Source organism: Opisthocomus hoazin, chromosome 1 (assembly GCF_030867145.1).
Source record: "Opisthocomus hoazin isolate bOpiHoa1 chromosome 1, bOpiHoa1.hap1, whole genome shotgun sequence".
Lineage (NCBI taxonomy): Eukaryota > Metazoa > Chordata > Aves > Opisthocomiformes > Opisthocomidae > Opisthocomus > Opisthocomus hoazin.
Window position 1 is genome coordinate 144375956 of NC_134414.1, and position 19826 is coordinate 144395781.

The window sequence follows — 19826 nt, forward strand, 5'->3', positions numbered from 1 at the left end:
GCTTTAATACAGAGTAGAGAGCTATGGAAACACTGATTACTGTGCATCACAATGAAAAGCGTATCAATAAAATCAGCTTATAGTCTGTCCCTGAAACAAATCTAGACATACGACAATAAGAAAAATAAAGTGATGGACATCAATAGTTATTTTAGATAGGTGTATCAGGCAGTTGGGATGAGAAAGATGAAATAAAACTGTGGTAGTAGTGGGATTCTGGAGAAAGGCTACTGTGTATTCTCATATAGTAAGATGACAAAAATGTTATAGGCAACTGACATGCGAACACGAAATACTAAGCCTCTCCTTCCCTTCAACAAATAATAAAATCCAGAACCAAAGGTGCCTATGCTTCTTCCTAGCTATCAGTTGTACTGTTTGAAGAGGAAGACCCAGATTCCAAGCCATTACAGCTGGCACAGCTGAAACAATGGAAACATGATGGGTGAGTGTCTCTCTTTGCCGCCATGAAAGTTTGCTCAGCCACCAACATAAAGGTACCAGAACATAATGAATTCTTTCTTCCCTGAGTTGCAGCCAGAAATGTCCAATACTATTCTAAAGAACAAGAGATGCTGATCCCATGTCATCCTCCTAGTGAAGAATAGTCAAGTGGTCTTGCTGCATATTTGAGCTACAAGTCTTAGAGAAGAGGAAAAAAAAAAAAAAGTAGTTATGCTGGAAATCAGCAGCTCTGAGAGGTGAAAATCTGCAGAACAAGAATACAGAAGAAACACTGAAATGATAAGAGATGGCCTAACTTCCCTTACCTTTGACTGCTTCGGCCTACTTGAATTAGGCAATGAAAAAAAGCAACGGATTTAAACTTGGACTGCGCTATAGCACAAAACACTGAATAAATAACATTACATAAATGAACCTGCTTATCATGGGATTTTAGGTGGGTCAACACATGACAGCAGACTGCAATTCATGAGTAGTTTTTGTTTGAGGTCTCAGCAGGAGAACCCTGCATCAGACTACTTTTACACACTAGAAAAGGGCCTGTGAAATAGAAAGAAAAAACAGTTTGAGGACTTTTTCTTTAAAAGTTCTGATTATTTTGTGGGATTCATAGAGTTGCTGTGTGGTGCAGTCTATCTCACAATCTTTCAAGAAGATTCCTTCAGGGCTTACTGGCAGGAAGATGAAAATTTTAGTAGCAAATTTAAGAACCTCTTGAGTCATAAGCTAAGAATGTAGAACAGTAACCATCAGACTTGACTTAAAAAGATGACAGCAATACTGCCAAGCAGCTGCTGTCAGATCTTAAATTAAGGGGCTTGTACCTTGCTGTAGCCTACTCTTATTCCAAATCCATAAACTATGTTAAATAAAGAAAACAGACAACTAAAATATGAAGGGCCATCACATTCTGTTCATTAACCTTAACTGAAATGATATTGACTCCTATGCACAGACATCGAGGTCAAGCACAGACTCCAAATAGACTTCGATATTTAGCAAATCACAGAGGATTTTTTAGAACAAGAAGTGACTGCGTGATTTGGGACAATGTGGGGCCGCTGCTGAATGAGGTGGGTATCCTGGTGATGGAGGACGCAGAGAAGGCAGAGCTACTGAATGCCTTCTTTGCTTCAGTCTTCAGTGCCAAGGCTGGCCCTCAGGAATCCCAGGCCCCGGAGGTAAGAGAGGAAGCCGACAGAGAGGATGACTTTCCCTTGGTCGAGGAGGACCACGTGAGGGATCGCTTAGGCAATCTGGACGCTCACCAATCCATGGGCCCCGATGGAATGCACCCACGAGTGCTGAGGGAGCTGGCAGATGTCATTGCTGAGCCACTCTCCATCATCTTTGAGAGTTCCTGGAGGACAGGAGAGGTGCCCGAGGACTGGAGAAAGGCCAATGTCACTCCAATCTTCAAAAAGGGCAAGAAGGAGGACCCAGGGAACTACAGGCCGGTCAGCCTCAGCTCCATCCCGGGAAAGGTGATGGAGCAGCTCATCCTGGAGGTCATCATAAAGCAAGTGGAGGAAAAGAAGGTTATCAGGAGTAGTCAGCATGGATTCACCAAGGGGAAATCATGCTTGACCAATCTGATAGCTTTTTACGATGGCATGACCGGCTGGGTAGATGAGGGGAGAGCTGTGGATGTTGTCTACCTCGACTTCAGCAAGGCTTTCGACACAGTCTCCCATAACATCCTCCTAGGGAAGCTCAGGAAGAGTGCACTGGATGAGGGGTCAGTGAGGTGGATTGAGAACTGGCTGAATGACTGAACTCAGAGGGTTGTCATCAGCGGCGCTGGGTCTAGTTGGAGGCTGGTAACTAGTGGTGTGCCCCTGGGGTCAGTACTGGGCCCAGTCTTGTTGAACTTCTTCATCAATGACCTGGATGAAGAGTTAGAGTGTAGCCTCAGCAAGTTTGCTGATGACACAGAACTGGGAGGAGTGGTGGATACACCGGCAGGCTGTGCTGCCATTCAGCGAGACCAGGACAGGCTGGAAAGTTGGGCAGAGAGGAACCTGATGAGGTTCAACAAGGGCAAGGGCAGGGTCCTGCACCTGGGGAGGAACAACCCCATGCATCAGTACAGGCTTTGGGTGGACCTGCTGGAGAGCAGCTCTGTGGAGACCTGGGAGTGCTGGTGGACGACAGGCTGACCATGAGCCAGCAGTGTGCCCTGGCTGCCAAGAAAGCCAATGGGATCCTGGGATGCATTAGGAGGAGTGTGGCCAGTAGGTCGAGGGAGGTTCTCCTTCCCCTCTACACTGCCCTGGTGAGGTCCCATCTGGAGTACTGTGTCCAGTTCTGGGCTCCCCAGTTCAAGAAAGATGAGGAGCTACTGGAGAGAGTCCAGCGGAGGGCTACGAGGATGGTGAGGGGACTGGAGCATCTGTCCTCGGAGGAAAGGCTGAGGGAGCTGGGCTTGTTCAGCCTGGAGAAGGCTGAAAGGGGACCTTATAAATGCTTATAAATATCTGAAGGGTGGGTGTCAGGAGGATGGGGCCAGACTCTTTTCAGTGGTGCCCAGCAACAGGACAAGGGGCAACGGGCACAAACTGAAGCAGAGGAAGTTCCATCTGAACATGAGGAATAATTTCTTTACTCTGAGGGTGACGGAGCCCTGGCACAGGCTGCCCAGGGAGGTTGTGGGGTCTCCTTCTCTGGAGATATTCAAGACCCACCTGGACGAGGTCCTCTACAGCCTATTGTAGGTGACCCTGTTTCGGCAGGAGGGTTGGACTAGATGACCCACAAAGGTCCCTTCCAACCCCTACCATTCTGTGATTGGAAAGATGCCAAGAAACAGACTTGGTATCAACTGGCTGCACCTGGTGAGTGCTTACTTCTTCACCCATCTCTTTACAAATGAATGTAGACTAATCAATAATCGCAGTTATTAAGATGCTTCATCTATATTTTCCCTTAAAAAGGAACCTGTAACAACAGTACTGGATTTCACTAATAACAGTATGTCCTGGTTTTGGTTCTCTTTCGAAGAGCTTAGCTGTAAGGAAGATTGACCAAAAGAGAATCAGTTCTGTTTTAGCCAAAAGCAGGACACAGTCGTATCTTATAACTCTCATCCAGCTTCCGAGATGAACAGCGAAAAAATAAATTACTCTCCATCCATATCATACTTCCTTAAGGAAAAAAAAAAAAAATTGTATAATAATCACACCAAACAAAATAGCCTATATTATTATATAATGGTGCTTATAGCACCGCTATTAAAAAGACTATTTTCTGATGTTTTAAAATTTTGACCTTTCATTATTTTATCTAGTTAAAGAAGAGGAAGTACCTTACCTGGATATCACTCAGCTTATTCAGGAAACGGGTTGTTAACTGAGGTCCATTCTCCATGGTTGGAATGTGCAGATGCTGACATTGAACAAAGAATAGAGCAGAGAGAGGGAGGGAGGGAGAAAGAGAGAATAACATATAATAATAGCTTTATATATATTTATATGTGAAAAACTTAGGGTCACCAAGAATTTTAATAAATATTTATTGGGCTTTCTAGCCCTCCTTACAAGTAGGCAAGGATTGTTGCAATGTTTTTATAGGAGGGCATGCCGAGCCAGCGAAAAGTTAGATAAATTGAATTATTACGCTGTTTTTAAAACAAGGCTTATCCAAAAGATCTATCCAAAACGCAGGGAATATTGTACAGGCAAAAGCAGAAACACTATATACAGTATTTCATTTCAAAGTATATTGTGTATAAACACAACAGGTACATTTATAGTACTTATCAACACTCAGTATGTTGATGTCTCCCATATTATCTTAGCATCTGATAATATCAATACATTTGATACTGGCTGCCCTGGCAGCCAAGAGGGCAAACCGCATCCTGGGGTGCGTCAAACGCAGTATAACCAGCCGGTCAAAAGAGGTGATTATCCCACTGTATTGAATGCTGCTGCAGCCTCACCTTGAACACTGTGTGCAGTTCTGGACCCCACAATTTAAGAAGGATGTGCAGCTCCTTGAATGCATCAAGAGGAGGGCAACAAAGCTGGTGAAAGGGCTGGAATAAATGTCCTGCGAGGAGCGGCTGAGGACTTTGAGCTTGTCTAGTTTGGAGAAAAGGAGGCTGAAGGACAACCTCGTTGCTCTCTACAGCTTCCTGAGGAGGGGAAGTGGACAGGGAGGTGCTGAGCTCTTCTCCCCGGTATCCAGTGATAGCATGCGTGGGAATGGTTCAAAGCTGCACCAGGGGACTTTTAGACTGGACATAAGGAGCCACTTCTTTACCGAGAGGGTGGTGAAACACTGGAATTCGCTTCCTAGAGAGGTGGTCAATGCCCCATGCCAGTCAGTGTTGAAGAGGCATTTAGACAATGTCCTTAACAACATGCTTTAATTTTTGGTCAGCCCTGAATTGGTCAGGGGGTTGGACTGGATGACCATTGTAGATCACTTCCAACTGAAATAGCCTGTTCTATTCTATTCCATCTTATTAATTCAAGAACTATCACGTAACAGACATTTACTGTACTTGTCATATTTAATGGAACAAAGCACATCCATAGGTGTAGCTACAATAATCCAGCCTTCTGAAATAACTTTGTGCTGGCTAAATAGCATCAAGTCAGCTTAACAGGCTGAATGACTATGGAATTCCACCGATGCAGGAGAAATCTCCCATATTGTGTAGAGTAGGTGGAAGCAGCTGTGCACCCTCCTGAAACAGCTCTTACATAAGAGCTAGGTTCCCTGCAATGAGAGGTGGAGAAAAGATGAACTTGAGAAGGAAAGAATGTAGTGGCTCAGGAATCTGGTTCCCTACAAAAGCCGGTCCTCTCCTCACCTTTCCCAGGTGTCTTAACTTTGGAAAAAATGTTCAGTGAAAGAAATGCAGGAGAATATTTTTCTATATTTTCAAAACAGGTTGGGAATTGGGTGTTTTTTTCCTTTTCCCAGGAATTGAGATTTTATGATTTTAACTACTAAACATCCCCAGAAGACGAGAGGGAAAGTTCTCTTCTGAGAACATAGTAGTAACTCACTTGGGAAACAACATACTGACATTGTTCATCTTTCCAGGAGCCTCTGGCAGCACTCCTTTTCTATCTCACTTGTTTTTTGCTTCAGCTGCAATTAGTTATGATAAAATTCTGAATAAAGAAGAAAAGGGGGGGGGAGAAACATTTTCTTACCTCGCCCTTATATAAAATTTTAGAGATAGGACACACAACACAAGCTGTGCCAGCACCAAACATCTCATTTACTCTGTTGTCTTCCAAGGCAGCTGTCAGGTCACTCATGGTGATGTATCGCTCAGACACTTTGAATTCTCCCTGCACAAGAAGAATCAACCATAAAAATGGTAAAAAGTTTAAAAATGGTTTGTATTTTTGTTTTCCATGTTGAAACATGTCTAACAGAACTATTAGCCTAGTGGCAACCAGCCAAGATTTGGCTGTGATCTCGTGATCTTTTCAAACCTCCTAGTATCACACAAGATAGACTCTAATCAAAAGAATGACCTTCAAGGAAGCCAGAGGCTTGCCAGATACAATGCTGATGACTAACTGGCACTTCTGTCTGATTTGCTACAGGATATCAATATTGCATTAAGGAATAACACAGCAGAATTAGACATGGGTTATGTAACACAGGATCTGACTACTCATGGTCTCTAGCATGCTAGAGTTCACACAAAAATTACTCAGTTATGTCAAAAGAGATTTGCATCCCACTCTCACAGAATTCCTAAGCAAAGTGTATTCTGTTAATTCCACCTATAATGCCAACTAGATGTGATACATTTCTTTAATCCCTAATGAAATTTCACACTGTAGCCTGCACACAGCTGTCATATAAAAAAAATCAACTGTACTGCAGGTATGAGTAAAGCAATTCACATTGGATAGTCTTAGCATAGGAAATGTTCTACTTTCTATAAGTGTTGAAAAATGCATAGCAACTAATTGAATGCATGGCAATTGTCTGAGGCGACATGTTTAAAGAACAAAAATAAACATCAAACTTTGAAATTTTCATGTATTTATGTGATCTTTATTGTCCTATCAGACCAAACTAAGGCTTAGCGCTTGTTCTATGTGCAAGATTTTTAAGATGGAACAGACATGCTTACAATAGCAGAAAACATGATTAGCGCTCTGCACACGATAGTATTTGAAGAGAGAGGCAGGGACACCATGTAAGCAGGGTTTCAGATCGGTGAAGGAAAGGAGGCCACGAAGAAGAGAACAACCTTTGTGAGAGCAGAAGACACCTAATTATACAAGAGGACTGAGGTGAGTGCGGTATCTCACACACAAGTCCTGTCAGCTGGGAATATCTGTCTGTCTTGTAAAGGAGACGGGACTGAGAAGCGTGCAGGCATATCTGCACTAGGGGAGCCTCAATACATACAAAGACACATAAGAATTCAGTGCAGGTCAACAAGTGGCACACATGTGTCACAAAGTACATGCCTAGCCTTCTTCACTGCAAGTTAGATTTAAGTGATGTAACTGTGAAGTGTATTTCAGGAAATCTTTCAGCTACAGATGTTTGGAAGCTGAGTTAACACCAAGGGGAAAGTATCACACATGCCCGTGTTATTGCTGTTACTCCGCCACAAACACAAGGCTCGCCAAAACCAGTAGTGAGGATATTGGGCTCGACGAGCCTTGGGCTGTATAGTATTCTTATCCAAGGTGCAATAAAACCTTTGAATGCAGTTCAGGCAGAGAGAACAGTCTGCTGTATTTCAAGACAGGAGGTAGTCCCAAGTGTCCAAATAAGTACTTGGATGGCGACATTACAGAACTAGAATCTGGAAGCAGACAGATGACTTCAAGACTGTGGCTGGATTTTAGGCTGCGTGCTAGTTATTAGAAACAAGGGTGGAACCATGAGAACTAAGTGGAGAAATAGGCTGCTGATGACTGAAGTATAGCTGTGGTCATGCACGGTAATTGTTTGTTTCCTTGCTTTAAGTTGCTGGTACCAGTAGATTTAATGAGAATTTTCATGTTAAATATTATATGGAGCTACTTTAACAGGCTTGGTATTGTTCTGTGTGACAGGTGTGGGTATTCTGATGATGTTGCTGGGAATCTATGGATTAGCATGCACTTAGTTCCCATTTAGGTTAAGGGATTTGACCAGATCAGTTAAACTTCAAGATACTGAGCACCAGGAATGCTTACTTTCATCGATGTTACAACATGATAGTTGAAACCATTACTGTCAAGCTCAAAACACTCACCCAGTTGCGTGCCAGATCCAGAATGCTTTGTCTTGTCACTCCTGGAAGGATGATGCCATCTAAAGGTGGGGTTGCCAGTTCATTTTCTGTCAAACACAAAAGAAATAGAAACACTGGTTGAAAAAGAAACAAAAATAATGTTTACTGATATTACACTAAACATGAAAATTGAAAAGAAGTTGAGTGATATCAGAAACAGTAAGATGCAATACTTACCAGAGTTCTATAAGAACATGAGTTACAGAAATTCAATTTCAATAAGCTGTTGTTGAGTGTTTGGAACATTTTAACTATACTTCAGTGGGTGAGGAAGAACCACATTTAATACATTAATAAATATATGGCTAAAGCCTAGAAGTAGATTTTATTCCTCAGTGTATTATGGATTCACTGTGTTACGACTGGGAACCATTGAATGACCCAGCCTTCAAATTCAGAATAGAGAGGTGCAAGGGAAAGCCACACCTTACAATCCCAGGGCAGATCATGACTTCCCTTGAACTGCTTTACTTAATTTAGGAGTATGGGGTTCAGTATACCTGCTTCCTAGCATTAATATTAAACATCTCCCGGAAATTTTGACGCTTATTTACTGAACAAGCAAGGCAGTGGAAAGCTTGCCAAATGCAGCTTGAGAGAAGACTTCCTTAATGATCTTTTGTCTTAGAGTGGACATCCTTTTTTTCCCCTAATTTTCTCTTTACAAAAAAAGAGCACTCCTAATAAAACTCCAAAAGCACCAACAATTCAAATTACTTAACTAGTTTGATTTGTTAGCTTGTTTTTCTTGTTTGCTTTTGAAAAAGAACATTAGATAAATGTTCATCTAACATAACTAATGAAACGGTAAATAAACGGTAATCCATACTTGGTAAATACTTAAATTACAACACAGAAGTTTGTACGTAGTCTTTGTCCTTCCATTTGACCTTTTCAGCAAATCAGAGTTCATATTTATCATTTTAAACAATCCCTTTCATTTTAAACCATCACATAGCATACTCAGGGGTTTCTATTATCAGAGAATACTGAACATTTACTCTTTCAGACAGCCAGGCTCTTTTAAGACAGTCTCAGATTTGCACTGAGAAGTGAAGACATCCACAGTCTTTCAGTAATACTCTTCATATCTTTTTTCTAACCATTTTCTCTTACCAACGAGAATCCATTATCTTTCTTGATCTTATAAGGATACTATCCTGCTCATTAAATCCACAAACCATTAAAGTTCTTGATTAATTTTTACCTAGGTCACGTTAAAGAACAAGATATATCTCTTCATGTTTTTGTTATGTCCCCTTCTCCCTACCCACAAAAGATCACTCAAGCCAGGCCTGTCTGAACCAGTCTGAAAGGAGAAGCTGTTTTAAAAAAGTTTCTATAGGTCCTGTGAAACCTTGCAGCTGGATAGAGGAAAGAAACACGATATTGACCCTTGGACTGAGAGAGTAGGTTGAACCTCAGATGCTGAATACTCTGTTTTCAACAGGCAGCTAGATAATTCTGTGCACAAACTGCCTGCCAGCCAGCACATGCACAGCTCCAGACCAACTACAGCATGGACTCTCTCCCGCTCTGCAAGAGGAGGCTTTGGGAGCTGGGGTGGGATAGAGGAAACGGAGGATAAATAAATGGCATTGATCATTGAATCTGCTACTCGCTGTCCATTCTCTCAGGAAATGTCTGTTACTTTTTAATGCAGCCATCCCTGGATTTATTCATTTGGACTAGATTTTTTTTCTGTCTTCCACGTTCCTTTTATGAGGATCCATACACACACAAGTAATAGATGTAAACTGCCATGACAGGAAGTGTAAAAAAGTTGCCCTAGAACAGGCTGTACATTCTGCTTTAGTTTGACTAACTAGTAGTGCCATTCCCTAACCTACCCCAGACTCCTCAGTACAGCAGTGGTCTCTTCTTTCTCGTGCAGTTAGGAACAATAGCTTTCCTTTTTTGGAGTCTGTCTAGCACCACTCCTGATTGTGATGCCTGTCTGGTCCTAATTCTGGGACAACTATCAATAGAAGAGGACCTCAAAACTTTCCACGCGCCACAGGGCTCACCGGATTCTGAACACTGAAAACCTCATGTTCTGCTTTTGTGACCCAGTCATGTACAAGTGATCCCCTTCCTCTAACAGAAAGCTTCAAATAATGTGAAGCTTAATACCAAACATTAGAACTACACACCAGACAATGTTCTCTGCTTGGTGATTTTGCCATAGGTCTTGGCCAGAACCTGTTCAAGGTCAACAACATATATTAATTGATTTGAGCTAGTTTGAAAAGGTGCCAGGCCAAACCAGCCTCTAAACAGCACTGAGCAGACAGGGCATGGGAGTCTCAAAATGTTTCACAGAGCCTGCTCTGTAGAATTTTGTCATGTGATGCCTACCAGCCTCGGGCCACCCAAGGAACATCTGCTTTCCTGGTATCCGGCAGAGATGACAATGCTATACAACTCAGCATGCCAAAAAGCTCATCGTCTCTGTGAACTGATGCCAAACCAGGCTCCATACGACTTCAGTTTGTCCATCTCCAAAAAACCAGACTGTGAGCTCACAGACTCCATTTGCCTTCTGAATTATTTTGATGGGCTAGAAGCCTTAAAATGTATAGTAGCAAAAAGAGGGAGGAAGGCATTTGAAGGAAAAATGTCAGAGTTTCTCTTCAGTTGACTACTGTTATTGTTATAGTAGTAGCACTATCAGTCCAGCACCCTATTACGCCAGGCATGGTACAGGCATGCTGTAACAATGGAACTCCATCAGCATCTAAAGCGATTTTTAAAATGAGGTCTTGCATATTACAAAGTTTCCATTTTTATGCACCTGTATTCATGACCATATGGAAGCTAGGATTCCAAACATGGGATGCCTTCAGTACTAGTCACACTATAACAACGCTGAGAAATTCACCAAAATACATTTTACAAAAGTGGTTAACAGATATCAAGTGAACTTCAGGGTCGAGGAGAACACAGGAAAGCCTGATTTCACTGTTATTAATAGCTGACTTCCGCTTCCAGCTTGTTCTGGACCTTTCTATTTCTTTCTCATTATTTCCCTCAGGTTTTTTTTTCTGTTGTCCCCTCATGCAATTACTCTATCTTCACCTGTCTGTCGATTTACTTTCCTCAATTACTTTCCCTTGTTTTTCTTTGTCTGCCAGCTCATTCATCTGCTGCTCTCCTCCTCCATGCTATTGATATGGCTTTCTGTTACAGCAGAAGGTATGAGCCTTATCTGGTTAGCAGTCTACTCATAAAAGATACTTCTGCAGCACAGATAATCCTCTACCTACAGAACAACTAAGCAAACTTGCCTGATATTTTACCTGACTGTTCCAGAGAACCTTTTAACATATTTAATTTTTAATTTATGTAAGCTATTTTGAAGCGGGCCCTATTAATCCCCACTTTAATAACAGTACAAAAATATTAAGGCATTGTGAGTAGCATTCAAGCATTACTTAACATTTGAGCTAGATGCAGAGCCCAGATAGTTCCAAATCATCCTCAAGAAACCGAATTTTTGGAAAATGCACACAGATTTCATAGTTAGCAACCTTCAGGCTGGACATATGTTTAAAATTCAAGGTTTTCCACAAAGTCAAGCCTATATTCTAGGCAGAAGAATAGACATTATTCAAGGAAACAAGTTTCAATGTTAACAGCCTCTTGGGATTTTTATGTGCTGTGAAGAGGCAAGTTGAAGGGGCTATAGGACGACAAAAATTTTCACTTTGTGAACATAAATCATAAACAGTATTTGTTGAATGAAACAACACACACCTGTATTTATACAACAGCAAGGATCCAGATTTGGGCATATCATAAGCCTCACCCAGAGCAGCAGTGGGCATACAAGAGCAGCATGGAACATGTCATTTTACCACAGATTGAGTAGTTTCCTCCTCTACTCCCTCCTCTATGTCACAAAAGAAACATTTTACCAGGCTCCTCCTGCCACCCGAGCCAGTGTGTCATGTTCAGTCACAATCCTGCAACAAAGTATATAGCAGAGGCTTGCAAGAAAAGCCTGCTCTCATTGAACACATCTAGGCTTTGCTGGGCTGGGTCTTCGTTTTGTTATACAACAAGGAGAGCAGTTCCGAATACTCTGCAGTGACCTCTGAACACATGAAGAAGGACATTTTCCTTTTGATGATGATCTGCAATTTGTGCCTCACTATTTTTGTTAGATCCCTCTCAGCTGCAGAATTTGCATGACAAAACCAAACCACAGCCTAAGTAAGTATCCTTTGTGACATGACAGGACGTAATGGCAAACACTTTTAAAATCACAATCTAAAGCCACGGGCAGGTATGCGATGACACACATTGGCAGCAAGAGCTATTATCAACCAAAGGTATCATAAATTAAGCATTAATCAACTCCCTAGGAGACAGCAAAGTGCTCCAACGCTACTAATGACCATGTTGTCCAAAATGGCAGGTTTGTCTGTATACAGTTAGCTTGGGTGGCATGAATTGCAAGTTGTTTGCTATGGCCACCTCACAATAGCACTATTCAGTAATACACTGGTAACACAGTGACTGGCAGATGTTTGGAACTGTACAGTGCTGCCGCTGGATAATTCCAGCATATTCCTGGTTTAAGTACAATGAGAACATCGAATTCTAATTATGTCCCCCCTTCAGTGTCCCTTCCCTGGGCAGAATGAGCCAAAATTTCTATTTGTGTCTCTCCAGTAAAGTCACACAAGGCGTGAATTTGGCCACCTAGCCACACTGACAAATCTACTGCTGCTGTAACCACAATTACAAGATTTCTCATATTTATAGTTTCATTCACAAGATTTCACAGACTCATTCGACACTCAGGGAGTATCATCCCTCTTCTTACAAGTACGGTAAAGATTTTGCAGAAGAACAAGTAATGAAACTGGAGGTGGGAGTAAAGCAGTTGGATTCCCATTACCCTACACTACCCAAAGCACCCTGCTGTCCCCACAGCGTGCTGCCTCTGTACTGCAGCTGAGGACTGTCAGAAAAACCCCAGTTTTCGAGGGTAGCCATGGCACTATGATGAAATCAGAGTCTGACCCCTACATCTGCTGCCATACAAAGACTCGATAACAATTTTCATGGAGGGCCAGCACTCATGGCAGTCAGGAGGTGTCCTTTTATTCACTGGCCTATTCATTGGCTCAATCCTTTAAGGACTCAGAGTCATGTAGTCTTCTGAACCAGTTCTCAGGTGCAGCTAGCACTTCTCAAGCACTGAATGCTTGCATGCCCAATGGGTGTTCTTGAAATGCCTAAATAGTTGGCTGCTTATTAACTAGATAGTTTCCTAATCAGCATCTACATTGCTCAGGGATGACTGAGGGTACAAAGAGCTAAAAATGGCTTCAAGAATGATGGTATATCTTGAAAGCATCATCTGAGCATTACTGATGTAGAACACTGACTGACATGTTTCTCTCTCTGCTTCCACTGGACAGAACTTCAAATTCTTCAAAGAGCTGAGTTCTTCATTAGCTGGATGCTGAAATACTTTTGGCAGTGCTTCAGAAACACTTCATTTGCCAGAAAATGATGATGGGAACCACTCATGCCCAAAGCCACAGCGTTTGAAGAGTTACTCAGCCACAAGGTGTCTTTAGTATGTCTGCGCTGTTTCTGACCCAACACCTCCTTCAAGATCAAGCATGCTGCTAGAGTTGACAGCAAACCTGAAGCGTGACCTTGTGTATGGCTAGACTCTACCCTTCTGAGCATGTGGACTGGCCCAACAGTTTAGTATGTTACCAGCAGGTAGTACGCACAGCTGCTCCAGAATCTCCTCTTTCACAGTGGTATAACTAACAATCACCTATTAGTTTTCAGAAAAGAATAAGTATTTCCTTTGTCAAATCGTCTTTATTAAAAAGTTTAATATCTCCACTCTAATAATCATCTTGTGAATTGCAGTCCCAACTGTTGACTCTATTCAAGTTTTCATGTTTTGTGTTACTATACCTCCATCTTCATTTATCCAATAGAGAAACAGATTCATTGTTCCGACTTCAGTTATTTGGTGATCTTCTCCATAGAGCCACAAAACCTGCTGGCAGCCTAACTCCAGGGCTTCTTGCTGGGCATAAATAGAAGAACCATAATTCCTTCCAGAGACAGAAAGAAAGCGCAAACAGTTATAAGTATCTGGTTGGGTATTTTCTCATTTCCATGCAAGGTTGTGTACACATCTACCTTATGAACAAGTGCTCTGCACAGACACTGTTTGTCCCTGGAATACTTTCACTGGAAGTACTCTACTAGTATTTTACTAGATCATTTGTATCTACAACCCAAAAACTTTGAAGGGCTGAACAGCATCCGCAGCTCAAACATATTAATCCAAATTGTCTTTAAAATACTTCTTGTTCCATTTAACTGCAATGATTAGAAAGTCCAGAAAAACACCTTAGGAAAGCATTTATATTTATTTAGCAGTTGGCATCTTGGAGTGAGAACAACAATTCCCATCCAGCTCATGGATTCAAAAAAAGAAAAACAAGACCATCTACCTCATATCATATATGTCATATGAACAGATGGGTCATATATGTCAAATGAACCTCCTGGAACACAAAAATCACCAGAGGTGAGTTATTCGTTTTCTAGTAAAAGATGTTCACAGAATTAGTAGCTTCAGGAGCTGCAGATGGGCCTTGATGAATTCCACATCCTTGAGGAGCAACTGTTTTCCTAAAACACTGCCTACATAGTGAACCTAACTGAATAGTATGCATTTACTCTGCAGCTGCTTTGAGGGGAAGGAAAACCCCTTTTGCGTCTGATGTTCAACAACCATCAGGACCCAAAGTCAGCAACCCTAAGTGCTGACCACACTGGAATTAAGTTCTCACCTCTGAGTGCAAAACAAGTCAGTAGTGACTCCAGACTATTCCTTTTTTTCACAGCTCTTATGAAGGACACACAGGAAACCATTCATATACTTCTAAAACTAAGCAAAAACTCACAAACAAACAGTAAATGTCTCAGAACATCAGACTGAATGAAGGACAACTGTTTTCTTGCCCTTTGATTATTCTAGCTCAGTTGAGCAGCACTTGACAACTACTAACTTCCTGCCTAGAAGAGAAACACCTGGGTAGAGACAATCATCAGCTTCATTTAAACCAAAGACCAAGGATGTATAATCCGGTCTTTTATTTAGCCACTTCGAAGTTGCTTGCTCCAGTCAAGTCCTGAGCAGCTTCGCTCTACAAGTCAAGTCCCCGGACGTTAAAAATTATGTTTCTAACTGGTGCTTTAGCCCAGTTCAGTAGAAAACTGCCAGATTATGGTCAAGTCAATGCAGATAATTGCCTCATGCTTTCCCTTACACACCCGCACTCCCATAGCTACCTGCAGATGGCTTGTCAGGACAGTTTGCCAAGGAAGGAGGTCAGCAGTCAACGCTGCTCACTGCCCAGTTGGCAGCAGGCTGCTATACTGAATGCTGCATCATAGAAGTGATATATTTAGTGACAACTTATGCAAGGGGAACAGCCAAAGTATTACATGGACATCTTCCAGGTCCAGTTCCTCAGCTTGAGATGCTGCAAAATTGCCTCTACAAATAGTCTATTTAGCTGTAATATCCAGACAAAAATATTTAACTGAACTTTAAAAATAATATTTGCAAAGTACAATTCTGAAATTTTTGTTATAGTACATTATTTAACTGCTGTGTTTAATACCTCTACTTCTGCTGGTCACTAAAAACTAAATCTCCTTTGTGAGCTCTGTAGAAGGTGCAGAAATATGTTTTCTTACCCTCCCAGTTTGCAGTCCCCTGTTCCTCCTTTCCAGGCTCTCACATATTTTGGATCTGCCCATAAGGATATTGGATTAAAGCTTCCACTTGCAAAGTAAGGGCCCACAGGGCTCAGTATGACATACAGTAGGGCTTTAGTCGGCTTCTTCACTCCAAGGGAAGGCTGAAGATAAGGAATGTAAACAAATCAAGAGTTACTGGTATACTTCACTCCAAACATCAGATGCTGCACAATTAGCTTCCGAAACACTGCTTTCAGATGACCTGCAGCATGAGAGTGCTTTTACCATAATAATGCAAAGTGCTGCAATGAAGATAAAATATTTATATAACTCCCCCTCCAACCAAGCAACATAACACTAATTTTACATACTGTCACTGTTCACTTACAGCTGTTTCACTTATCTATATATTATTCTAATCTTCTCAAACAAGCTTCAAGCTTTTGAGAATTCAGAAATTAGCTTAACAAGATACTATATAATTATATGAATTAATCACAGCAGCAGCTTTGAAAGCCTTCTGGGGAGGGAGTGACAAGGGCCACTGCCTTAACAACATAATAACAACAGCGGAGGAACCACTGTCAACTGCATTAGTGATTAGAATTGGTCAATGCTGCTTAGAACTGGCATTGGTAGAGTTGAGTGCTGGCTCTGTGAACAGCTGTGTGACAAGCTAAAACGATTTGCCTGCTGGAAATGGTTCACATAAGAGCACAGGAAATAACCTGGAATGTATCACTTTTCTTTCCCCCCTTCTCTCTGAGAGATGGATTCTCACACTTCAAGTCATCACCATCAATACTTAAAGGTGAAACGTCTGGCACTTGTCATAATCTGAATTGTGTGCTAGGAGACTCTGCTTGACTGTATCATGCTTTGCAAAGCTCAGGAGTGACAGAATCATGGAATGATTGAGGTTACAACGCACCTCTGGAGATCAGTTTGCCCAGCCCCCCCACTTAAGCAGGGCTATGTCCATCTGGTTGCCCATGATTCTTGGCATCTTCTACGCAGCTGAATGGGTTACTATTCTCTCTCCATTCAGAGAAACCAGTCTCAAAAAGAACAAACTCATACTTGGTTTCCAAGATTAGGTCTCCATTGAAAAAAAGTTAATGAACTTAAACGTTTAGGACCAAAGGTCTAAGCAAAACACTGTGCACAAAGCATGTGAAGCGAAACTGGGAGGTGTGAGGAAAAATAATAACGTAATAGTGGAACCACTGGAAAATTCCTATAAGCCTTTCTCTGCTGCTGAGAGGGTTCTTTTGATTTCTTTCTACCTTAGTCCTTCAGCAAAACTTTTAACAAGAGAAAGATTAACTATCTGAGATCTTGATATTTTTCCTCGATTTTTACACTATTGTTCAAAAGATTGTGTTGACTAGGTTTCCTAATTGTGATCATTCATAAAACTTTAGCACGACATGCAACACAGAGACAACATATGACATCGTGGAAAGGCCAGATATGTTGGCTAACCTGAAACTAAGATCAACAACAAAAGAATTTCCAAAAAACACTATCAGAGAAAAAAAAAAAAAAAATCAATTTTTAGTATTAATACTTTACAGTCACTGGGTGGAGATCCTTCCATCTGAAAATCTGCAACTAGTTTACAAGCATTAAATTAATAGAGTCCTAGAACACATGTGAAATGTATAATGCTCGTGTATGGTAACTACTTACAGGTGTGGATACTGCAGAAGAGTAACTTGCCTAGTTGGCACCATACATTCTTTAGCTTCCTTGTCCTATGCTCTACCATTATAGGTCTCTTTCACTGATAAAAAAAAAAACCTTAAAGTTTTAATTAAAATAAAATCAACTCACTGTTTCTAATTCTGTTTATAAATACTATAGGCTTGACTCACATCCACATGGAACTCACAGAATGCACACTAATACCAAGTTGCTAAGGAGCCTCTTAAAAGGTCAGGTTTACCTGGGTTCAAGAGTAAACTGAAACAAGAACTTGTTCTTAGTTCTGCTAAAAGTCTCTCTCAGAAGAGTCATCTTAATTTACTGGGTAGAATCTTCCAAAATCTCCTGACTAAGGTCAGGATGGAGGTATGAGATGAAATCACAAAATCTACACAGAAATTTCCTTCCCCTCACATTTTCTCTGGATGATTATTATTTTAAAGGCATACATTGCCATGTCATAAAGAATTAATCTTTCATTACAAAACCAAAGTTAGTCTAAATTTTGCCGTTACCACTCCAAATAGTTGGTAGAAGTCTCCTTTCGGTGCCACGAATCCCTGTGCCCACTAGGTGGTGGTGTGCTCAACATACATTTGTGGAGTAGAGCTACAGGTGACGAACTTGCCCCTGAACTGTAATACGTTCTCTAGCGATTGCTCCATGTTTCTCTTTATGGATGGAGGCTTTTGCCTCGTGCTTAAATACACAAAAGTTAAGAGGGGAAAAAAAATGTTTCATACCTCAGTTCCAATTAAGGTAGGACGGATATACAGGCTGGCAGCGGTGGAGTGCGGGACCCACTCCTTTTCTACTTCCACGAGCTTCCGGATGCACTCTAACAGCTCATTCTGGTCAAAACACTGGTAAGGAAAAGGAAAGGAAGAAAAGCAAATGCAGAAATATAGCCTGAATTCTGTGGTCTTTATAAATCCCTATGCTAAGGGGAATACGTCATCAGGATATGTCACAGTGACATAGAGGTGAACCGAGTGGTTCACAGAGTGAACCGCAGAGGTTCATAAGACTACATCATCTTCCTTGAGTTAATTTCTTACAGAATTTAAAATCCCATAGTCTTTTCCACTGTGCCTTTTTATTTACTGTCCTACATGCCCTCCTGCTGCTATAAAATATCTTCCTGAGATAGTGAAACGGAGCCATTGACCCTTCTTGCCTCTGATGCGTATGGGAGAACTCCCTGTGCAGCCAACACCTTCACTTTGGTATGCTGCAAGCTATGGCACCACCTCTTCTGCAGAAGAGTGCTTTGGGTTATAACTCCGAGGCACCCACCAGATCTCCCAGTTTTACAAAGCTGCAAAGTTCTTACAGTAATAAAGCTAATGAATGTGGGAGGAAATTCACTGGACAGTATACAACTGTTAAAAGCAGCGTTAAGTTGCTAGCGTGACCAAGAATGAAGGCACTCAGAGGCTGAAGGACTTAACTGAAGTGGAAAGAAGAAAAGGAAGAACATCAGTGCCAGAACAATTTCACCAGCTGTCTGCATGCAAATGCCTGCAGAACAGCGCTCACCCCTCAGAAATAGACTGTGTACATCTGAGGCAGAAAGGAGACAACAAAGACAGCAAAACACTGTTGTGATTTAAAAGAAAAATGCATTTAAAACTGTTCACTGAATAAGATCTCTTAACAAAGTTTAACTGAACTATTCAAGAGTTAAGAGTGTTCAATAAGTGTTACACTACCGCGAAGCTTCAGAGATTTGCACTCTGAAAACAAAAATAGCCTCTGACTTCAGGAGGGTAAGATGCCTTGGCTACGTACTGGCAGAGCTGCTCGTCTTGCTGACCGCGCCATCCTGTCCATGTTGAGGGCTGGCCGGAACAGGCGGATTTTGCCATCCACTCCTCGGTAAGCCTTCATTCCTTCAAATAACTACCAAGTCAAAGAGGAGGGAAAAGAAATCAAATAATGATTGAGACACGCTATCCTGTGATGATCTGTGCAAAAGCAGAACACGCTTTTTGGAAATAAAAGTCCTGCTCACAGGACTCACTCAAAGCATAAATGCTAACTAGTTAATCCTTACAATGCACTCCTGTGAGGTAGTATTATGAAGTTTGTATTACAAAGACAACCTGCCTATGCTTCATATATATCTTTCTCTATCAGGGGACTTAGTGATAACCATATTTTTCATAATTTGGTTACAACAATTAAAATTCGTTGCATGTGTTTGACTTAACTATTCCCTCACATCCTGACTGATACCTAAGGCTCAGCCAAAACAGTATTCTCCCTTATGGAAAAGAGTCTATAAAATTTAATTATATATGTTAATAATTTTTAGGGTTTTGTCCAAAATGCATTTTGGTAGGAAGCATAGAATCAGCTAATTAAGTGAACTCTGTTGCAGTTCTTGCTGTAGTAGCAAAATCTTGATCACTTATTTCCCCCATATACCCCTACGTTGTGGAAGGGGATTTAGCTAGCATGACAGACAGATGCATCAGCCTTACACTAGAGGAAGAACACATGAAAAAGGTTTATCTACACTTTACAGGAAACTTAAATTACTCAAAATTATCCCATCAAACTGCAGACTCCGGATGACTGGTGTCGACAATCAGTTTACCAGAAACCCTTATGCCACCAGTGCCCT

The 19826-nt window shown here is 41.4% G+C and overlaps 1 protein-coding gene across 2 annotated transcripts in view; it reads right to left on the reverse strand.

Moving 5' to 3' along the window:
- The window catches only part of BCAT1 (branched chain amino acid transaminase 1), a 75475-nt gene that overhangs the window by 13168 nt on the left and 42481 nt on the right, over positions 1-19826 (reverse strand). For both annotated transcript variants that reach the window (XM_075439896.1, XM_075439905.1), the window contains 7 exons: positions 18989-19099; positions 17941-18060; positions 15488-15651; positions 13685-13827; positions 7697-7782; positions 5634-5774; positions 3775-3849 (listed from right to left, as the gene is read on the reverse strand). In XM_075439896.1, coding sequence (XP_075296011.1) covers positions 3775-3849; positions 5634-5774; positions 7697-7782; positions 13685-13827; positions 15488-15651; positions 17941-18060; positions 18989-19099 — 840 coding nt within the window. The remainder of the gene's footprint in view (positions 1-3774; positions 3850-5633; positions 5775-7696; positions 7783-13684; positions 13828-15487; positions 15652-17940; positions 18061-18988; positions 19100-19826) is intronic.